The sequence below is a fragment of the Triticum aestivum genome, chromosome 5B, assembly GCF_018294505.1.
Source record: "Triticum aestivum cultivar Chinese Spring chromosome 5B, IWGSC CS RefSeq v2.1, whole genome shotgun sequence".
NCBI lineage: Eukaryota > Viridiplantae > Streptophyta > Magnoliopsida > Poales > Poaceae > Triticum > Triticum aestivum.
In genome coordinates this window covers 51,516,260-51,540,403 of record NC_057807.1, presented here as the reverse complement: position 1 = coordinate 51,540,403, position 24,144 = coordinate 51,516,260, and the positions used below count along the sequence as shown (strand labels likewise).

Below are 24,144 nucleotides of genomic sequence, written 5' to 3'. Positions count from 1 at the left end.
AGAGAGGTATCTCTGGGCCCTCTCGGTAATGCACATCACTTAAGCCTTGCAAGCATTGCAACTAATGAGTTAGTTGCGAGATGATGTATTACGGAACGAGTAAAGAGACTTGCCGGTAACGAGATTGAACTAGGTATTGGAAACCGACGATCGAATCTCGGGCAAGTAACATACCGATGACAAAGGGAACAACGTATGTTGTTATGCGGTTTGACCGATAAAGATCTTCGTAGAATATGTAGGAACCAATATGAGCATCCAGGTCCCGCTATTGGTTATTGACCGGAGACGTGTCTCGGTCATGTCTACACTGTTCTCGAACCGTAGGGTCCGCACACTTAAGGTTTCGATGACAGTTATATTATGAGTTTATGTATTTTGATGTACCGAAGGTTGTTCGGAGTCCTGGATGTGATCACGGACATGACGAGGAGTCTCGAAATGGTCGAGACGTAAAGATCAATATATTGGACGACTATATTCGGAGTTCGGAAAGGTTCCGAGTGATTCGGGTATTTTTCGGAGTACCGGAGAGTTACGGGAATTCGTATTGGGCCTCATTGGGCCATACGGGAAAGGAGAGAAAGGGCCAAAAGGGTGGCCGCACCCCTCCCCTTGGACTAGTCCGAATTGGACTAGGGAGGGGGGGCGCCCCCTTCCTTCCTTTTCCTTCTCTCTTCCCTTTCCTTCTCTCCTACTCCTACTACATGGAAGGGTTCCTAGTTGGACTAGGAAAGGGGGAATCCTACTCGCGGTGGGAGTAGGACTCCCCTAGGGCGCGCCATAGAGAGGGCCGGCCCTCCCCTCCTCCACTCCTTTATATACGGGGGCAGGGGGCACCCCATAGACACACAAGTTGATTATTGAGATCGTTCCTTAGCCGTGTGCGGTGCCCCCTCCACGATATTACACCTCGGTCATATTGTAGCGGTGCTTAGGTGAAGCCCTGCGATAGGAGAACATCAAGATCGTCACCACGCCGTCGTGCTGACGGAACTCCTCCCCGTGCCTCTGCTGGATCGGAGATCGGGGTGCGTCATCGAGCTGTACGTGTGTCAAGAACTCGGAGGTACCGGAGTAACGGTGCTTGGATCGGTTGGACCGGGAGGACGTACGACTACTTCCTCTACGTTGCGTCAACGCTTCCGCTTCGGTCTACGAGGGTACGTAGACAACACTCTCCCCTCTCGTTGCTATGCATCACCATGATCTTGCGTGTGCGTAGGAATTTTTTTGAAATTACTACGTTTCCCAACAGTTATTTGCATAGAAGTTACCGTGGTACGTTTCAACGACACCCCCACCCCGACCCCTCCGACAAAGTTATCAGGTGTACCATGTATGAGTTATCATGTTATTTGCACAGAAGTTACCGTGGTATGTTTCAAAAACTCCCCATCCCCACCCTTGCGGACATAGTTTTCAGGACCAGGGTACATAAGTTATCAGGTCCGTGAAGTGTCGGTTACTTGGTTATTCACACAAAAGTTACCGGAGGGATATTTACAAAAGAAAAATATCACAACTCTGCGGTGCATAAGCTCTAATCACGTTAGTTCGATGACCGTACCTGTAAAGATCTCATTACACAAGTTCCCCCGACAAATCTCTTTTACCAAGCCTCTCTTGGATACAATGCTCAGATTTTCTAGTGTGATCACATGTCTATAAATTAGATCTCAATTAGTCAAATCACACAAATGATTAGATAGTCTAGTGGTTATCTTTCTCATTCCTCAATAGAGAGGTCGAAGGTTCAAATCCCACCTGCGACAATCTTGTGGAAAACCATACCTTCTCTCCATCCTTAAAAGGTGAAAAAAAATCAAGCGTGTATCTTCCTCCTTAAATGAGTATTGAAAACCTTACCTAAATTAGGGGGAAAATCTATGAGAATTAAAAATCATCCTTAATTCACAGGAAAAAATATATATCTGCTTTAATGATAATTGAAACCGTCCTTAAATCACGGGAGAAGATTCTGGGCGCGAGGAAATTAGGAAGGATCGCGCGAGAGCAGAAGCGAATCGAGCGGCTCCAGAATTGTGCGGATCTGTCGCTAACTTCCGGTCGACTGGAGTTAGCTTTCTCGACAACAAAAATCCTCGTGGCTCTGGTTGTTTCATGACTCTGCTTGTCACAACATCACATCACACTACTAACACACATGATTCAGGTAGAAAAAAATCAGTAACAAAGTCTGGAAAAAAATCATGCCATGATCTGCCACCCCAAAACAACACGTAGGGCATGATTGTATCAGGCAGAAAAACTGGACCCAAAATAATGGATCCCAATCTTCAACACATCATCAAACAAACAGAACTAGTACCTCCGAGCCAGACTGCGCGCCTGGGAGAGGGCGGCTGTGCAAACAACTAATTTTTCCCCTCTAGCTAGGGTTCTCTGTCCTCTCGTTGCCGGCGGTGATGTAGAGATATCCTGTGACACTAATCCTCTGCGTGCTCTCTGGTCCCTCTCTCGGGCTGATCAAGGGGCAGTCGTGCGCTGCTACCCACCCTTGAAGGGGACCGAGTTCTTGGGAGAGTTAGGGGTCTAGAGTTAACCTCGCTGGAAGGCGTAGGTTTCTTTCTGTTCCGGTCTCGGTTACCATGGCGAGCAACAGCAGCACTTCTGCTTCAGGCAAAGGGAAGGGAAAGCTTGAAGATCTGATGAAGGAGCTTGCACTGGATGAAGGCGATCTGGATGATGTGGTATTTGACGATGAAGACGGCCCAGCGGAGGAGGATCTTCGCTGGATGATCTTGGCTCGTGTCCACATGGGTAAAGAGTTCAGTAACTACTGGTTCTTCCGTACCATGCGGGCGGCGTGGGATCTGGCGAGGGAGGTGAAGATCAAAACCCTAGAGGACAACTTGTTCATGATGAAATTTGATTGCCTTGGGGATTGCGAGACGGTGACGCAAGGGGGGCCGTGGCACTACAAGAGTAATCCTGTCATCATTGCCCCCTATGATGGTTTCACCAAACCCTCCACCATTGAACTATTCACTTTCGATGTTTGGGCTCGGATCATTGACCTACCACCGGCATACCATGGCAAGGTGAAGGCCCTAGCTTCAAAGCTCGGGGAATATGTGGATTCAGAACCTTCATCATTTGATTTTGATGGGAACTTCTATAGGGTCAGAATTAAACTGGATGTGCGCAACCCACTCAAGAAGGCTACCTCTATCATCCGTGGGGGGGAGCGTGAGATCTTTGTTGTGCGGTATGAAAAGCTTCCGGACTGGTGCCAGGTGTGTGGCATGATGGGACACCAATTCAAGGAACACGGGGACGGGGTGCATGCTCCTTCTGCCCTAGTTTACAAGAACTTGCGTGCACCGGCCACTACCAGCTGGGCTACAAAGAGAAGGTTCAATAAGCAGCAGCAGCCGAAGAGTTCGGGTGCAGCAACATCAGGCGAATCAGATGGGATGCTCAGGGGTCGAAGCAACAGATGGATGCCAATTTGGATGATCTAGACAAGAACCGCAAGCGTTCGTCTGAAGCTGTTCTGCCAGAAAAAGTGCCATAAGTTACAGGGATGGAAATAGTCCCGGTAGCCAAAGGGAATACAGGTGTGGCGGCGGCCCCCATCAGCCCGCCACCAAAGCAGGACCCCAAGCGTCCCAGAACCACGCTACCGGCTGAGAAGGACAACACGGGAGCAAAGAAAGGTCATGCTGGAAAAAATACCATAGCTGCACAATTGGCGGCCTCCCCGGCGGAGGGCCGCCGGGCGCAATGAATCTATTAAGCTGGAACTGTCGCGGGATTGGCAACGCCCTGACAGTTCAAGAGCTACGCGAACTCGCGAAAAAGATTGCCCCTAGAGTACTTTGTATCGTCGAAACCCAGATTAGCGGGGAAAGAGCGGAGATGTTAAAAAGTACTATAGGCTATGATAATTCATTTGCTGTAAGCTCCTCTGGGAGGAGTGGAGGATTGGCAATTTTTTGGAATGATGAAATAAAGCTTGAGAATTTAGGTTACTCGAGATATTACATTGATGTTAAAATTAGCATGCTTGGGGGCGACCCGTGGAGATTCACGTGCATCTACGGGGAGGCCCAAACTCATTTACGTCACCAAACGTGGAGCACAATGACGAACCTTGCAGCCCTACAGGATCTCCCTTGGGTTTGCATGGGGGATTTTAACGAGGTACTAAAGCAGGATGAGCATGATGGCATTGGCTCTAGGAGCCAATCACAGATCCAAGGTTTTCGTGACGCGGTGGACGTGTGCGGATTAACTGATCTTGGCTTCACAGGCACAAGCTGGATCTATGAGAAGAAAGTGACTGGGGGTACATACACGCGTGTTCGGCTGGATAGGGCGCTTGGAACTGTTGACTGGTGCGAACAATTTCCTAGTGCGATGGTGGAACATCTCACTGCCGCCACATCAGATCACTCTCCCATCCTGCTACAACTGGCTCCGAGGGTGCCCGGCGATAGAGAAGAAAAACGTTTTCGCTATGAGGTAATGTGGGACACGCACTCAGAGTTGAAACCCACCATACTTTTAGCCTGGGAGCCGGCTGGAAACAATCTAACGGCCACTGAAGTAAGAGCAAAACTAGATGCATTATCACGTAACTTGGGAGATTGGTCAAAAGCCAGCTTTGGAAGTGTACGTGGTGAGATCAGGAGTTTAAAAAGGGAGCTGGAACGTCTCCGCAGCGACGTACAGAGAGTTGGCCCGTCTCATGCTGAGGTCAAAATTAATGACAAGCTAATTGAACTTTACATGCGGGAAGAATTAATGTGGAGACAGAGATCTCGTGTGCAGTGGCTTTCGGAGGGTGACCGGAATACCCATTTTTTCCACATGCGTGCTTCTATGAGGAGGAGGAAGAATCTTATTAAGGCACTACAACGAGCAGATGGGCAGCTGACTGAGGACATGACGGAGATGCAACAACTAGCGTTAGAGTTCTACAAGAATTTGTACACGTCAGAAGGTACACAGGGGGTAGACGAAGTGCTCCAGAATGCCCCCGCCAAAGTTACGCATGCGATGAACGAAATCCTAATGGCGCCATATGTCGAGAAGGAGGTGAAAACGGATTTGTTCCAAATGTTCCCTACCAAGGCACCGGGGCCTGATGAATTTCCGGCTCACTTTTTCCAAAGACATTGGGATATCTGTGGCGATGCAGTAACAAGAGCTGTGCTTGGAATTGTCAGGGGAGTAGAGAGTCCAGAATGTCTAAATGATACATTGCTAGTTCTAATACCCAAGGTATCTAATCCTACCCTGTTGTCTCAGTTTCGCCCCATTAGCTTATGCAATGTTTTTTACAAAATTGCTTCCAAAGTACTGGCAAATCGGTTAAAGGTCATATTACCGGACATTATTTCGGAGGAACAATCAGCTTTCGTACCGGGACGGCTCATCACGGATAACATTATCTCGGCGTACGAATGCTTACATTTTATGAAACGAAGCAGGTCGAAGAATAACAACTACTGTGCACTTAAGCTTGATATGATGAAGGCATATGACAGAGTTGAATGGAGCTATCTCAGGTCAATCATGGAGAAACTGGGATTTGCTATGCCATGGATTAATGTGGTCATGAACATGGTGAGTTCTGTATCTTTTTCAGTGATGTTTAATGGAAAAAGGTCAGAGGAGTTCAAACCTACACGGGGTATTCTACAGGGAGATCCAATCTCTCCATATCTCTTCTTGTTGGCAGCAGAGGGCCTTTCGTGCCTCTTAAAATCACAACAATCATCCCAGCTAAGCGGCATTAAGGTGGCGCCTTCGGCACCGTCGGTGAACCACCTTTTATTCGCGGATGACAGCCTGCTGTTTTTCAGGGCGAGTATTGATGGAGCAGAGGAGGTATCAAACCTATTGGAGTCCTATTGTTTGGCATCGGGACAGAGAATCAATAGAAGTAAATCATCGATATTTTTCAGTAAGGGGACACCGGAGATAGTACGCACTGCGGTCAAGGGCTTCCTTCAGGTACCAAATGAGTCTTTGAGTGACAGATACTTGGGGATGCCCACTGATGTGGGACATTCCAAAAGAGGTACTTCCAAATTTTTGAGTGACCGGGTGTGGGACAAGGTAAAGGGATGGATGAGCAAGTGTTTGTCGGCAGGAGGCAAGGAAGTCCTCATAAAATCTGTAGCTCAGTCTATCCCTGTTTATTCCATGTCTTGCTTCAAGCTGCCAAGGGGCTTATGTGATCATATCAAATCCATTATCCGAAAGTTCTGGTGGGGTTGCAAGCAAGGAGAATGTAAACCAGCTTGGGTGTCCTGGGACGTAATGACAAGACCTAAACACTTGGGTGGTTTAGGGTTTCGTGACATGGAATTGTTCAATCTTGCGCTGTTAGCAAGGCAGGCCTGGAGGATTTTGCATGAACCCTCGACCCTGAGTGCCAGAATTCTGAAGGCGGCCTATTTTCCAGCGTGTACGATTTTGGAGGCTGAGTTAGGTTCTCGCCCATCCCAGGTGTGGCGCGCCATCCTCGAAGGGAGGGATGTCCTGAAACAAGGGGTTATACGACGGATTGGTAATGGTCAGACCACGAACATTTGGACAGATAACTGGATTCCAAAAGAAACCATACCAAGGCCGATCACGTCCCTTGTGCAAAACCCGCCGACTATGGTGGCAGAGCTTCTGTCACCGGCTACTGGTACGTGGAATGAGACTTTGGTTCGTTCGGTGTTTATTCGTTTTGATGCGGATGCAATCTTGAAAATTCCTATTTGTACACGCAACACCGAGGACCTTTGGGCGTGGTTCCCAGAGAAAAAAGGAAACTTCACTGTCAGCTCTGCGTACAGATTTCTATCAAAAACCAAACTCCAGCGGGTGGACTGGTTGGAAGGTAGAAGTGGAACATCAAGTATGGCAGATGAGAAGTCATGGACTGAGTTGTGGAAAATTGCGGTGCCCTCGAAGATTAAAGTTTTCCTATGGAGGCTGGCTCGTCACTCGCTTCCTACTACGGATGTACTTCATCATCGAAATATGGCTACTCAGAATGCATGCCCATTATGTGGTGCTGAAGACTCATGGAGGCACGCTTTGCTATCATGCTCCATGTCAAGGTGTGTGTGGGCTTTGGCCGACGATGAACTCGTCTCTAAGATGTCTGAGCTTCAAGATTCTAGCGCCAAGGTGTGGCTGTTCGAGCTATCTAAATTGTTAGACCACACGAGCTTCACTAATATGGCTGTTACATTATGGGCAATGTGGTTTGCGAGAAGGAAGGCTGTTTATGAGGGGATTTTTCAAAGCCCGCAGCAAACTATTGGGTTCGTGAACACCTTCATAGCTGAACTGAACCAAATTACAGTGAGCCGGGCTACGGTCGATACGCCGAGAGTTATCCAAGCACAACTGAACTCGTGGCTACCTCCAGCACAAGGCATGATGAAGTTGAATGTGGATGCAGCCATAGTGAGAGGCGGACGAGGAGGGGTGGCTGCAGCTGTATGTCGCAGCAGCGATGGCATCTACCTTGGATCGTCGGCGATTGTCTACAGCGGTACGACGGACCCAGTGATTCTCGAAACATATGCTTGCAGGGAAGCGCTATCACTAGCCGAGGATCTCGCTATTCAGAGCCTCACGGTGGCCTCAGATTGCCAGGGGGTCATCAACGACATCAAATTGGGGACTAGGGGTCCTCATGCAGCTATCATACATGAAATAATAGCTCGTAGTTCTAGTTTTTTTCCTGCAGTTTTGTGCATGAGCGTAGAAATCATAATTTTGAGGCTCACAATCTCGCCAAATTTGCTTGTAATTTAGACATAGGTAGACATGTTTGGTTGGGTGTCCCTCATGACCCAAATCTTGTACCTATGAACATCATTTCGAATCAATAAAGTCGGCGGGATTTCTCAAAAAATAAATAAATCAAACAAACAGAACTGAAAAATCTAGGGACTATGGCAAAAAAATAACCTGGGCATTACGGCGCATCTACAAAAAGGGACAAAAAGCACCACGGGCGAACTTCCTCACCCCATAGCTACTCCGACGAGCCTCAGATGAACTCCTCTGCCACCGAACCTAGCAGCACTGAAGAGTGCACAAACCCACACCCCCGCCTCCGACGTAGTAGCGGGCGACGAGCACCCTCAACCCCGCCACCAACCCACCCTTCCTACGTAGCAGCTCCGACGAGCACAATCCCACCCCTCTCCTCCCCTTCGTCGAATGAATCATCCGATGCAGATCACATTTTGGGATGAATTTAGGGTCAAGAATCTAAAATACCGGTGTCTGGGTCATCGGCGACCCTGGTCTGCGATGACGATGCACGTGCCTCCGCTCCCCCTTCTCCCGTCGTCTTCGTCGCCTCGCCGCCACGATGAGCTTGAAGCCCCAAAAGCGTGAAGTATCAAACTCGAAGAGCAGATCCAAATTATTTTAGCAAATTTGAAGTTTTTTTATTTGAAAAAATGGCTTGTTCTGTGAAACGCAAACACATTCCAAATTTGTGAACAAAATTTTAAGAACTGAAACATTTTCAAAAACAAGTTTTTTTAAACAGGAACATTTTTTGAAATTCCAAAACAATATTTGGAAACGCGAACATATTTTGAAATTCCTGAAGAAAATTTGAAAACTTGAACATTTTTCGACATTTCTGAACAGTTTTTTAAACTCTTGAAAAAAATTGAAAATATGAACATTTTTGAAAAATGTGATTTTTTTTGAAATACCAAACTTTTTTTAGAAGTTGTGAAAAAATTGAACAAAAACATTAAACAATTTTAGAAAACCAAGAACATTTTTTTGAAATTCCGAAACTCTTTTGAATTTATGAACATCTTTTGAAAATACGGCCATCTTTTGAAATTTTGAACATTTTTAAATAGCACAAACATTTCTTTTAAAATTTCAGAACAAATTTTCGAAATGTGAATTTTAAAAAAGAAAATTAAACAGTGAAAATGAAAAATAAATGAAAAAAGAAAAAGGAAAGGAAAAGAAAAGAAAAAAGTAAGAAGAAAAAGAAACAAAAACATAAAAAACATATGAAAAACCGTGAAAAGCAAGAAACGAACAGGAAAACAAGTGAAAGAAATAAAATCCGGTTCAGGGCACTTTCTAGAAGGTTCACTAAACAAGAAAACACTGGTCGGGAAACTCAAGTTTTCCAAAATCAAAAAGGTTGCAACCATTAATGGGCCAGTCTAGGTAACCGTGCGATCCCCGAGCTCTGTGCGAAAGATCCACACCTCGACGCAGAATGCGTCAAATAGGATTTCCTCGGAAGTACTTCACGGAGGACGCTTTGTTGAACAAACATGCACTACAGCTAATCTCACGGCCCGCTGCTGTCTAGATTTGCCCATGGATGATGCGATGGGCATGTCGTGCAAGTTTCGGCTGAATGTCGTTCGTGTTTTTGCGCCAAACCTGACCAAACTGGCGGGCCAGGCACAACACGGCCCGGCCGAGCACACTTAGTACACGGGCCGTGCCGGGTCAGCAGGCAGGTGCGCTGACCTTCGTGGGACCTCCTATTAGGCGCCTTCAGCGCCGCGCAAACTAACTGGCGCCTGCAGCAGTGACTGGATGGGCCGGCCCACAATAGCGTTGCGCGAAAAAAGCACGGCCAAAAAACTGCTTCATGGAGGACGCTTTGTTGAACAAACATGCACTACAGCTAATCTCACGGCCCGCTGCTGTCTAGATTTGCCCATGGATGATGCGATGGGCATGTCGTGCAAGTTTCGGCTGAATGTCGTTCGTGTTTTTGCGCCAAACCTGACCAAACTGGCGGGCCAGGCACAACACGGCCCGGCCGAGCACACTTAGTACACGGGCCGTGCCGGGTCAGCAGGCAGGTGTGCTGACCTTCGTGGGACCTCCTATTAGGTGCCTTCAGCGCCGCGCAAACTAACTGGCGCCTGCAGCAGTGACTGGATGGGCCGGCCCACAATAGCGTTGCGCGAAAAAAGCACGGCCAAAAAACTGCTTCACGGAGGACGCTTTGTTGAACAAACATGCACTACAGCTAATCTCACGGCCCGCTGCTGTCTAGATTTGCCCATGGATGATGCGATGGGCATGTCGTGCAAGTTTCGGCTGAATGTCGTTCGTGTTTTTGCGCCAAACCTGACCAAACTGGCGGGCCAGGCACAACACGGCCCGGCCGAGCACACTTAGTACACGGGCCGTGCCGGGTCAGCAGGCAGGTGTGCTGACCTTCGTGGGACCTCCTATTAGGCGCCTTCAGCGCCGCGCAAACTAACTGGCGCCTGCAGCAGTGACTGGATGGGCCGGCCCACAATAGCGTTGCGCGAAAAAAGCACGGCCAAAAAACTGCTTCACGGAGGACGCTTTGTTGAACAAACATCCACTACAGCTAATCTCACGGCCCGCTGCTGTCTAGATTTGCCCATGGATGATGCGATGGGCATGTCGTGCAAGTTTCGGCTGAATGTCGTTCGTGTTTTTGCGCCAAACCTGACCAAACTGGCGGGCCAGGCACAACATGGCCCGGCCGAGCACACTTAGTACACGGGCCGTGCCGGGTCAGCAGGCAGGTGTGCTGACCTTCGTGGGACCTCCTATTAGGCGCCTTCAGCGCCGCGCAAACTAACTGGCGCCTGCAGCAGTGACTGGATGGGCCGGCCCACAATAGCGTTGCCCGAAAAAAGCACGGCCAAAAAACTGCTTCACGGAGGACGCTTTGTTGAACAAACATGCACTACAGCTAATCTCACGGCCCGCTGCTGTCTAGATTTGCCCATGGATGATGCGATGGGCATGTCGTTCAAGTTTCGGCTGAATGTCGTTCGTGTTTTTGCGCCAAACCTGACCAAACTGGCAGGCCAGGCACAACACGGCCCGGCCGAGCACACTTAGTACACGGGCCGTGCCGGGTCAGCAGGCAGGTGTGCTGACCTTCGTGGGACCTCCTATTAGGCGCCTTCAGCGCCGCGCAAACTAACTGGCGCCTGCAGCAGTGACTGGATGGGCCGGCCCACAATAGCGTTGCGCGAAAAAAGCACGGCCAAAAAACTGCTTCACGGAGGACGCTTGGTTGAACAAACATGCACTACAGCTAATCTCACGGCCCGCTGCTGTCTAGATTTGCCCATGGATGATGCGATGGGCATGTCGTGCAAGTTTCGGCTGAACGTCGTTCGTGTTTTTGCGCCAAACCTGACCAAACTGGCGGGCCAGGCACAACACGGCCCGGCCGAGCACACTTAGTACACGGGCCGTGCCGGGTCAGCAGGCAGGTGTGCTGACCTTCGTGGGACCTCCTATTAGGCGCCTTCAGCGCCGCGCAAACTAACTGGCGCCTGCAGCAGTGACTGGATGGGCCGGCCCACAATAGCGTTGCGCGAAAAAAGCACGGCCAAAAAACTGCTATCGATCGAGATTCGATCTCACGCCCTAGCGCTGAGAAACTGCGAGTGTAACCACTCGACTAGCCAAATGCTAGTGCTTATTGTCAGCGTGAACCATTTAAAGAATAGAAACGTTGATGCACTATTAATTTCTTATTACACTGTAACTTTTAGATTTTCCAATTATTTGAAAAAATGTGCACATATTACAAATGAAGTTCACGAACATGCGAAAAAAGTTCACCAACTTTAAAAAGTTCATGTATTAAAAAAAAGTTTACAAAGTTAAAAAAGGTTCATCGAACAATGAAAGTAGTTCATCTATTTGAATAAAAAAGTTCATCAAATTTGCAAAAAAGTTCGTCAAATTTGCAAAAAAGTTCATCGATTTTGAAAAAAGTTCATCAATTTGAAAAAAAATTCATTGATTTTGAGAAAAAGTTCAAAAAAAGAAAAAAAGTTCATCAAGTTTGAAAAATAAGTTCACCGATTTTGAAAAAGGAGTTCACCTAATTTGAGAAAAGTTCATCGTATTTGGAAAAAAGTTCATCGTGTTTGGGAAAAAGTTCATCAATTTGCAAAAAATTCATCGGGTTTTTTTAAAGCACTAAAAAGAAATCAATGATTTTTCTTTAAAAACATGAACTTCAAATAAAAGACGCATTTAAGAAACAAAAACTAACAAAATAAAAAGGAAATAAAGAAAACGCAAATAGAATCGCACGGGGAAATGACCAGCGAACCAAAAAAAAAAACGGTTTGGGAAGCTTCCCAAAACCGGAGGACTCCCGTGACTGAAGAGGGAAATAAAACTGTGGAAAGAAGCTTGAAAACACGAGTGCGTCACTGGCCTAGTGGTTGCATGTGTTGGCGTAGGAGGAGGAGATTCTGAGTTCGAACTCTCGTTGCCTCGTATCCTTTTTTGTTCTAAATAGAATAAAGCATACATGGGCCGGCCCAGTCGCGGCAGAGGTCGGTACGCTGCAGGCGCCGGTTTGCAAAAACAGTAATAACCGCTCATGAATGTGCCGGCACGCTGGCCCGGTAAGCTGGTGAAAGTAAAGTTTTTCAGCGAGCATGTAATTAAGGAGCGCTTGTTCGGGAGCCTTCCCAGAGCACGCTCTCTTAGCCACCATCACGTGTCGCGCTCTGGATGCTCTCTTTAATTTTTTGCACGCGTTTTTGGCTTTTTAGATGTTTTTTTCTTCATATTTTTGACTTTTCGGTTTTTCATTGGTCTTTCTTAACTTAAAAAACAAAAAACATTGCACGGAAAAATACGTTTATCAGAGACAGAAATAAAAGCATTTTCTTTTTATTTCTTTCGCGAGAGGGATGGATTTGCTTCTGCGAGAGGCACGGCCATGCCTATCGAAAACAAAAAAAATGTTTTTTCTCTTCCGCTAGAGGCACGGGTTTGCTTTCGCGAGACGCATGGTTTGCCTATCGGAAACAGAAAAAATAAATATTTTTTTCTCTTCCACCAAAGCCACGGATTTGCTTTCGCGAGAGGCACGTTTTTCTTTTTTCCACGAGAGGCATGGTCGTGCCTATCGAAAATGAAAAACAAACGTGTTTACTGTTTTTCTTTCGTGAGAGGTACGAGTTTTCTTCTGTGAGAGGCACATTTTTCTTCCTTTCACGAGAGCCACAGTGCTTGTGCGATAAGCACGGTCGTGCCTCTTTCGAAAATGAAAAAAAAAACATGCTCACGGTATGGTTTTCTTGTCCGGTTTTTTGTGAAAAAAAAGTTTGTCAAAACTTATCAACATAGGATCTAATTTTGAAGATCTCGACGCGAGGAATCAAATGATAAAAACGGTTCGAGATTGACGCGCAGTTTAAAAGATAAAATGTTTTGAATAAACGGATACATATACATAAAAAAGAAAACTCTCGGTTGGGAAGGTGGAGCCACGCCACGACCCTTTTATAAAAAGGCCGACACTGACGTGACAGGCCTTTTTACAGCCGGGCCAGGTGGCCAGTTCTGGGCCTGGCGCCTGCTGCACACACAAAAGCGCTGGAAGGGTATTTCTCAAAAAAAAAAAGAAAAAGAAGCGCTGGGTGGGTGAATCTCAAAAAAAAAAAAAAAAGCGCTGGGAGGGGAAGCAGACCCCTCCGGTGTTTCTTCTCCGTTTCTGAGTTTGGACCTTATTACACCAAAATAAACCCATCTGGGGCTGCCGTCGCTTGTCGCCGCTCCGGCCTACCCTCCGCCTCAGTACTTTTGGTCGGAGGGTGGCGTCAGAACCCCACCCTAATCCCCAAAGGAAATCAGATAGACCATAGGTTGCTCGTTCCAGATCTCTGCCTCTGCCGCGAGTGGGGAATAAGAGGAGCCGCCGCCGCCGGCCGGCACCTCCGCTCCGCAGGTTGCCTCTGTTCTCTAATCTAATCCTATTACTTTCCTCTTTCCCCCGCCGCGCTCCCACTTTTTTTTTTAGTTAGTTACGGGCGGCAGAGCTAAGTAAAGATGCAATTTTTATGATGCACACCAGACGACTTACTGATTCTAGTTTCAGACAAAATTCAGTTTACGCAGACTTGCACTATTATGCCAAGTCCTAATTAACCCCATGCTCCCTAACCTCTTGTTTGTCCGATGTTCCTCAATCTTCTTTTCAGCGCTTTGAATGGGGAACTATCTGACGAGTAGAATAACGGCAGAGAAGCATGTCCATGTCAAGACACTGAAGAATAGCAAGGGAAGGCCTGACGTTAAATTTCATGACCTTCCAGAGGTATGTTAATTATGCCTTTCGACTTGACCCTCAGGGTAAATAGATTTCTCTGCTTAAATTTGTCTTCTCCTTTTGCTGAAGGATGTACTGAGTGCAATTTTATCGAAATTACCTGTGAAAGAGGCTGTTCGGACCAGTGTTTTGTCGACTGACTGGAGATGTACATGGACAGCTTGCCCCAGGCTAAGCTTTGGTGTCAATGATGTATGTAAGAATGTGAAAATGAAACATCAGCACACCCAGATGTTCATCGACCGTGTTAATGCGGTTTTGGGGAAGCACTGTGGCAGGGTTGTTGACCAACTTGAAATTAAATTTATATTCGAGAGCAAGCTTGTTGATCACCTCAATAACTGGATTAGATTTGCTATGTCGACCCACGCAAAGAATCTAGCTTTTGATTTGGCGCCACCGTCCAATCTTCTGAAATATGGGGATCATTACAGATTCCCATTTGAGCTTTTAGACAACAAAAGTGTATCCTGTCTAGCGTGTCTTCAACTTAGCTTTGTGTGTTTCAAACCACCTCCTGCCGATTTCATAGGTTTCCCAAACCTAAGAAAGCTTGATCTCCATGCGCTGAAGACCACTAGGCAGGATCTCGAGAGTATCTTGTGCAGTTGCATTACTCTTGAGTGGCTAAGCATAGTCAGATGCCATCTCAAGGATGAAATGAAGGTGGTTCTGCAGCCATTATCCCAACTGCAGTACTTGAAAATCATGCACTGTGAGGTAACCAAGATAGAGTTCGATGCTGCAAATCTATCCACCTTTGTTTATGATGGACCATACATACCTATTACCCTCCATCATGCTACGAAACTGGAGAATGCAAAATTTTGGTTCCGCGGTGCGGTTTTTCAGCGTGCTGCCACGTCACTCCTCAATGGGCTACCAGATGTACAAAACCTGACATTGCAACTTGGAATGCAACGCCTAGAGGTATTTTATATTGGGACAATATTCGAGTTATGGTTTAGCATGTAATCTTGCAATAACCTTTGCTGTTTTATCTTTCAGAGCCGGTGGACATTAAATAGCCCTCGTGTGTTTTCTCACCTCAGGCACGTGCAGATACTGTTGGTTATACATCATGAAGACAGTGACAAAATCCTCTACTTAGTTTCTTTTCTAAGGGTTTCTCCGTTCATTGAGAAGTTGGAAGTACATGTGAGTAATATTCTCAATCATTTCCCCTTTTTGTTTGTAAGCTACTCCCTCTGTAACTTAATATAAGACATTTTTTGACACTGCCATAGTGTCAAAAAACGTCTTATATTAAGTTATGGAGGTAGTACTATTTTCAACCTGCATGTACGGGGTAGCAAGAAACCCTACTAATCTTGATGACTTAAACAGTTCCGTGGCCTTTATACTATGTGGTTTGCAACCGATGGACCTTCGAGACAAGAAATACCGCCGTTGGAAGATAAATATGTGAATCTGAAGGACATGCGTGTTACAGGATTCAAAGGGGCAAGAGGCCAAGCTGAATTCATCATGCACGTGGTTGAAAATGCTCCTGCAATACAGGTCGTAACTGTAGACACAGCTCAAAGGCTAACCGATGCTTTGGATCCAGGGGAACCAACCCCTAGAGTAGATAGTGCTGCTCTTGATATGGTTAGAGGCCCTCTCCTGAAGAGGCTCCCACCGAATGCAAAACTTTCACTTATTTAAGGCAGACTTCCATTTGTTGTATATACTAGAGGCTGGGGTGCGCCTTGCAGACATATACATCTACATTCATGATGAGTCACTTATTTTGGGACGGAGGGAGTACTACATGAGTTAATTTATTAGTATTAGTCTGACATCTCTCAGACATCAATTGATGATTTATTGTCCAGCAGCACATACGTAGGAGGCCATGGGGCTTGTCTGTATAGCTTAATAGTGTGAGGAGCAAACAGATTTGTAGATACGTATATACTTCCTCTGTTCTAAATAGGAGTATAAGTCTGTTTAGAGATTTCAATATGGACTACACACGGAGTAAAATAAATGAATCTACACTCTAAAATATGACTATATACATCCGTATGTAGTCTATATTGAAATCTCTAAAAAGAATTATATTTAGAAATGGAGGGATTAGATTGTAAAGAGGCATGGTTCGGCAGCACATGTTCATTACTCGTTTAACATGCACACACGTATACATGCTGCAGCTAGCTGCACTCCACTTCACACACTGAGGAGCAGCGACTGATGCCTAGTGATGGGCTGAACCTGAAAGGCAAGATACCTAGCATGCACATGAAAAGTGAGAACTGGCGTACACAACCAAAAGGTAACAATAATTTCTACACGCATAATGTTCATACCTCAGCTTAACTCTCCATGCTTGTTGATCTCGTCCTCTCACTGACCCACCATTTCACTGAACCACAAATTACCATTTTGCGAAGTACTCCCTTCGTTTTTAAATATAAGCCCTTTTAGAGATTTTAATATGAACTACATATGAATGTATATAGATTTTTTTCAATTTATTTTCAATGTCTTTTGGGAAATGAATACTTCAAACCAACTATTTTTATGTGTCAACTCTTCACACCACAAAAGTAGAAAAAACTCATTATAAAGTTCAAGGGTGGTCAAGTTATTGCAATTTTTGGCCATGATCGATTCATGCAAAAGTATGCATTGGAAATTAAGATGACCAACCACAAGTAATGGGATGAAGAGAGCATAATTTCATGGCAAATTTATCTATCACTTTGAGCAAAAAGTTGATTCTATCATGTTTATGCTTCTTACAAAATCTATCATCCCTATAAGGCGTGTCTTCACAAACTTTATGCACTTCACAAAAATTGACATGCTTATAAGAAACATTTTTGCTATGACTAGTGCAACCATCTTTAGTATTTTGGATATCCGTAGAATTCATATTAACAACATTGCAATCATGCTAATCATTCAAAGATTTTATGCCAAACATTTTATTGAATTCTTCTTCTTCTACCAATTGAGCACAATTATCGGAATCCTTACTTTCAAGAAAAACATTATAAAGACGAATAATATGAGGCAACCTCAATTCCATTTTTTGTAGTTTTATTTTTATAAAACCAAACTAGTGATAAACAAGAAACTAAAAAGATTCGATTGCAAGATCTAAAGATATACCTTCAAGCACTCACCTCCTCGACAACGGCGCCTGAAAAGAGCTTGATGCCTACTACGCAACTTTATTCTTGTAGACTCGTGTTGGGTCTCCAAGCGCAGAGTTTTGTAGGACAGTAGCAAATTTTCCTCAAGTGGATGACCTAAGGTTTATCAATCCTTGGGAGGCGTAGGATGAAGATGGTCTCTCTCAAAAACCTTGCAATCAAATACTAACAATCTCTTTTGTCCCCAACACACCCAATACAATGTTAAATTGTATATGTGCACTAGTTCGGCGAAGGGATGATGATACAAGTGTAGTATGGATAGTAGATATAGGTTTTTGTAATGCGAACAATAAAAAATAGCAAGGTAGCAAGTAACAAAAGTGAGCATAAACGATATTGCAATGCTTAGAGACAAGGCCTAGGGTTCATACTTTCACCAGTGCAATCTCGCAACAATGCTAACATAATTGAATCATATAACCATCCTTCAACGTGCGATAAAGAATCACTCCCAAGTTCCTATTAGCGGAGAACATAAGATAGAAATTCTTTGTAGGGTACGAAACCACCTCAAAGTTATTCTTTCCGATCAATCCATTGAGCTATTCCTATAAGTGTCACAAACAGCCCTAGAGTTCATACTAAAATAACACCATATGATACACATCAACCAACCCTAATGTCACCTAGATACTCCAATGCCACCACAAGTATCCGTGAGTTGATTATACTATATGCATCAAATAAATTCATAATCATAATATTCAATCCACACGAAGACTTCAAGGAGCACCCCAAAGTTTCTATCGGAGAAAAGATAATGAAAATGTGCATCAACCCCTATGCATAGATTACCCCAATGACACCTCTGAAATCCGCGAGTTGAGTGCCAAAACATACATCAAGTGAATTAATATAATACCCCATTGTCACCACGGGTATTCATATGCAAGACATACATTAAGTGTTCTCAAATTTGAAATATTCAATCCGACAATAAAAAAACCTCAAACGAAAAGATTCGATTCATCACAACAAAGATAGAGAGGGAAGAAACACCAGATGATCCAACTATATTAACAGAGCTCGGGATACATCAAGATCGTGCCATATCAAGAACACGAGAGAGAGAGAGAGAGAGAGAGAGAGGGAGAGAGAGAGATCAAACACGTAGCTACTAGTACATACCCTCAACCCCGAGGGCGACTACTCCCTCCTTATTGATACGTCTCCAACGTATCTATAATTTTTGATTATTCGATGCTATTATATTACCTGTTTTGGATGTTTTATATGCATTAATATGCTATTTTATTTTATTTTATTTTTGGGACTAACTTATTAACCCAGAGCCCAATGCCAGTTTTTGTTTTTTCCTTATTTTTGAGTTTTACAGAAAAGGAATATCAAACAGAGTCCAAACGAAACAAAACTTTCGCCATGATTTTTCTTGGACCAGAAGACATCCATGAAACTTGGAGATGAAGTCAGAAGAGTCCCGAGGGCTCCACAAGCCCTTAGGGCACGCCCCCTGGCTTGTGGGCCCCCTCGGGAGTCCACCGACCTCCTTCTCAGCTTTATAAATTCATAAATATTTCCAAACAACCAGAAGCGTCCACCAAAATACTTTTCCACCGCCGTAACCTTCTGTCTCCGTGAGATCCCATCTTGAGTTCAATCTTGCGGTGATCTCACCCAGTAATAAAGTAGGGGTAGCGAGACACGTATTGTATTGTTTCCATCAATGGTAAAAAGATGGAGTTTTCATCATATTGCTTGAGTTTATCCCTCTACATCATGTCATCTTGCTTAAGGTGTTACTCCGTTCTTATGAACTTAATATTCTAGATGCATGCTGGATAGTGGTCGATGTGTGGAGTAATAGTAGTAGATGCAGACAGGAGTCGGTCTACTTGACACCGACGTGATGCCTATATTCATAACCATTGCCTTGGATATCGTTGTAACTTTGTGCTTTTCTATCAATTGCTCGACAATAATTTGTTCACCCACGTACTATTTTCCTTCAAGAGAGAAGCCTCTAGTAAAACCTATGGCCCCAGGGTCTATTTTTCATTATATATTTTCATATCTATAAACCAAAAATACCTCGCAGCAATTTATTTATTTATACTTTGTTTTATGTTTTAGTAATATATATAGCCGGTTGATTCTGCTAATATATATAGCCGGTCTATTCTACTAATGTTAGCAGAATAACTATTCTGATAACACTTCCGCACTGCATGCTCAACGCAAGTGCACGTCATTGTTTGAACTAAGTGTGCTGCAGTACTCTCACGAGTGAACTTCCCGTCGCAAAAAACTGCATGCCGTGTATTTTGGTACCTTTTTTGCTCTAGTTTTTTAACCGTTTGTTGGAATGAGGCGTGTAATATACCGCTGAAAAGCTATGGATTAGGCATAACTTCGCCATGTTGAACACTTTTCAAGATTCCTCACGGTTTAAGAGCAGTTTCGAAAATGGTGCGGCCCATCATGAGTGGTAGTGAGCATTTTTTCCCGATTTCTTCTATTATTTTCTCTAACTCGTTATGGCTTAAGAGCAGTTTCAAATTTAATAAATCGTGGAATTTTATTTTTCAAATTTTCGGTACAATTTTCGCTCCAGTTTTCTAACCGTTTGTCGAAATGAGGCGTATGATACATCGTTGGAAAGCTACGGATGAGGTGCAACTTTCATATGTTAAAATATTTTTGAGATTCCTTACGGTTTTTAGTTAATTTTAAAAATCGTGCGGCTGACGATGAGAGGCAGCGGCTGTTTTTCGCGAAATTTTTACAAACTGCTGGTCGAAATGATTCAAATTATACACCGTTGGATAGATATCGACGAGACGCAACTTTTTCATGTAGAACACCCTCTCCAATTCCTTACGGTTTAAGAGCAATTTTGATTTTACAGAAATGCGTGCACTCTGTTTTTCGCGACACCAAAATCTCCATGTTTACCGCATCAGACACATGAACGCACTATCGTAGGCTAAAAACCGCACTGCATCAGACAGTCAAGTGGACTTCATGATTTCTTTTGTCTTAACACATGAACGCACTGCTTTAGGCTAAAAACCGCACTGCATCAAACAGTCAAGTGAACTTCATGATCTCTTTTGTCGGGTGTAAATTTTCTTAGGCGAGTTTTTGTCGTCTTTTTTCAACTTTTTTTTATGAACGAGAGTGGACCGCAGAGACATGGGCAAGTGAACCGTGACAAATATCGAAGTGAACCGCATTACTTTTTTGTTATTTTGCAAAAAAAAATCACAGTTCCACATTGTGCGCAAGCAAACAACATCACTCTCAAAACTGAACCACTTCCGATGACCAAACGCACCGCAGGTGTTTTATTGATATAGTGAAAGACGGAGGGGTTTTATAGTGAACCACATGAGAGAACAAAGTGAGCTTCATAACATTTTGGACGAGAGTGCACTTTTTAAATACATTTTTATAAATGGTGTACTGTAGACCAGAGTGCACTGCATTTTCTTTTGTAGTCTCTTACTGCACATGGCAAGCGAGTGAAATGTGTCAAAAAATAATGCATCCAAACACATAAAAAAACTACACACCCAACTGCTTGGACGTCTGTGCCCGAGTGAACTTTTGTTCACAATTACTAGTTTCCCTCTAGGACACAAATCTGTACAACTCGCTCTTGAACACATCAAATTCACAAGTGGTCTTCTAAACAAGAATGTTTCCTTTCTTGTTTTTTGCCTCCATAGTGGATCAAAGAAGCAGTGCAGAAGGTAGTAGCACCCATCTGAAAACTGCACTAGAGATACATCAGCAATGAACTTTACCAGAGCACATCTTTTGTAGGAAAAAAAATCAAACCGCACACTCAGCACCTGGGAACTGCACACAACTGAGTCAATTTTGGGGGCTTTTTGCAAGATGCACTCGAGCACACACACGTCGGCGTGGTCGTCAGAATGCAAGGAAACTAAACCTTGATACGTCTCCAACGTATCTACTTTTCCAAACACGTTTGCCCTTGTTTTGGACTCTAATTTGCATGATTTGAATGAAACTAACCCAGACTGACGCTGTTTTCAGCAGAACTGCCATGATGTTGTTTTATGTGTAGAAAAGAAAAGTTCTTGGAATGTCCTGGAAATCCACGGAGGCACCTTTTGGAATTAATAAGAATTTTTGGCGAAAGAATCAACACTAAGGGGCCCACTGGCTATCCACGAGACAGGGGGGTGCCCCCCCTAGGGCGCGCCCTCCTATCTCGTGGGCCCCCTGGACCTCCACCAACCTTAACTCCAACTCCATATATTCACGTTCGGGGAGAAAAAAAAATCAGAGAGAAAGTTTCATCGCGTTTTACGACACAGAGCCGCCGCCAAGCCTTAATCTCTCTCGGGAGGGCTGATCTGGAGTCCGTTCGGGGCTCCGGAGAGGAGGATTCGTCGCCGTCATCATCATCAACCATCCTCCATCACCAATTTGATGATGCTCACCGCCGTGCGTGAGTAATTCCATCGTAGGCTTACTGGACGGTGATGGGTTGGATGAGATTTACCATGTAATCAAGTTAGTTTTGTTAGGGTTTGATCCCTAGTATCCACTATGTTCTGAGACTGATGTTGCTATGACTTTGCTATGCTTAATGCTTGTCACCAGGGCCCGAGTGCCATGATGTCAGATCTGAACCTATTACGTTTTCATGAATATATGTGTGTTCTTGATCCTATCTTGCAAGTCTATAGTCACCTATTATGTGTTATGATCCGACAACCCCGAAGTGACAATAATCGGGATACTTCTCGGTGATGACCGTAGTTTGAGGAGTTCGTGTATTCACTATGTGCTAATGCTTTGTTCCGGTTCTCTATTAAAAGGAGGCCTTAATATCCCTTAGTTTCCGTAAGGACCCCGCTTCCACGGGAGGGTAGGACAAAAAATGTCATGCAAGTTCTTTTCCATAAGCACGTATGACTATTTACGGAATACATGCCTACATTACATTGATGAATTGGAGCTAGTTCTATATCACCCTATGTTATAACTATTGCATGAGGAATCGCATCCGGCATAATTATCCATCACTGATCCATTGCCTACGAGCTTTTCACATATTGTTCTTCGCTTATTTACTTTTCCGTTGCTACTGTTACAACTACTACAAAAACCCAAAAACATTTATCTTTACTTTTGCTACCGTTACCTTTATTATCATACCACTTTTGCTACTAAATACTTTGCTGCAGATACTAAGTTATCCAGGTGTGGTTGAATTGACAACTCAACTGCTAATACTCAAGAATATTCTTTGGCTCCCTTTGTGTCGAATCAATAAATTTGGGTTGAATACTTTACCCTCGAAAGCTGTTGCGATCCCCTACACTTGTGGGTTATCAAACCTCATCTTTTGGAGTAACACTGATGTGAGCTACAAGAAAACTGGATTAAGCACTCCAATGTTCAACACAAAAAAGAACTAATACATATCTGCACTCCAACATTGCTCACTCGGGGAGGTTCAGCAGCAACACGAGCGAACTGCTCACTAGCGACACTGACGGTGATGCAGTTTATCGAGGGAAGGTAGATGGTCACGGCTGAAGCCGCGGGACTGACGCATGGCGGCGAGGCAAGGCAGTGCCGCAACGGATCCGGCCGTGGCGACCAGCAAGAGGTGGAGGGCCGAGCCAGAGAGGAGGGAGGAGGGCTCTGCATGCCGAGCACACTGCACTACCTCAACATGGTGGACTGCATCCCTTGCGAGCAACGAGCGACTAGGACCTCATGGGATATGGGGAGAGAGTAGGCGCCGGGTGGGTGGGAGATTAGAGGAGCTAGAGGGACGCGATCACCATTGGGGAAGAGAACATATTGCAAAGCCGAGCACAATGGACGGCACACCATGCGCCACCGGACTTCGGTCTACCAACGTTGTAGATCAAGGGAAGCAGAAGAGGAATTGGGGTGCCAGCGCATGAGGGGGGCGGGGCTGGCCTGGTGCCTATAGGAGCAGAGGAGGATGGTGTCACCTGGTGAGCAAGGAGGAGGAGCACGTCGTCCACGGGCCGAGGACGTGCGTCGGGGTGCGAGGCTACCATCTGTCGTGATGAGGTAGCTCCAGTGAGCCCCTCTGTCTTCTGCACGGCCACGGATCAAGGCGGATTTGGTCAAATGGGGCCGAATCCTGGCGCCGATCCGGTGGTTCGGTGGGATTGATCAGGATCCTGACAGCGGCGCGGTGCAGGTGGGAGCAAAGTTGCGGCGGCCGGGACGCCTGCATCTAGCGGCAGCAGGAGGTCTGCTGGATCCGGCTGCGGCGGCGCAAAAGGAGGTTAATGGGGCAGGGGAGGGCTCTAGATCTGGCGACCACATTTGTAGATGAGGTCACCGGCGCGGGGTGCTGTGGATCCGACCACCGGAGCGCTGAAGGAGGCCATTGGGGCGATGACAGTGGTCTGGAGAGGCCGGCCGTGGTAGATCGGCTGCCGACGCACTGCATGGTGGTTGGGGTGCAGCGCGGTGGGAGGTGGTGGCCTGGCGGTGGCTCGCGTTGTGGAAGGTGGTGGCCGACGCGGTGGGAGGTGGTAGGGCGGGCGACAATGTGGGGTGGTGGGGGATCGGGGAGAAGGGAGAAGGTGGTGGGTACTGTTCGTACGGGAGGTGGGGGTGCTGGTTTGCGCGCGTGGGTGGGTGGGATGGGCGCGTGGTTAGTTTGTAGCTTCGGGGGTGGCCGTCTGGTGTTAGCAGAATAAGCTCCGGTGTTATCATAATAAGACTCTTAAGGGTGTTATCATAATAGACCCACCCTATATATATATCAGATCCCACCTTTGCAAGTGACCGTGAAGGGATTGACAACCCCTTTATCGCGTTGGGTGCAAGTATTTGATTGTTTGTGCAGGTGCATAGATTGGAGAG

The 24,144-nt window shown here is 45.5% G+C and overlaps 1 protein-coding gene across 1 annotated transcript; it reads left to right on the top strand.

The window, feature by feature from the left end:
* The first annotated feature begins 13,463 nt into the window (after window positions 1-13,463).
* Window positions 13,464-15,915, top strand: LOC123110340 (F-box/FBD/LRR-repeat protein At1g13570). Its single transcript, XM_044530836.1, has 5 exons — window positions 13,464-13,738; window positions 13,992-14,107; window positions 14,189-15,049; window positions 15,128-15,277; window positions 15,467-15,915. Exons 2-5 carry the CDS (start codon window positions 14,000-14,002, stop codon window positions 15,785-15,787), a joined length of 1,440 nt encoding a protein of 479 aa, XP_044386771.1. The 5' UTR covers window positions 13,464-13,738; window positions 13,992-13,999; the 3' UTR covers window positions 15,788-15,915.
* Window positions 15,916-24,144: the final 8,229 nt, after the last annotated feature.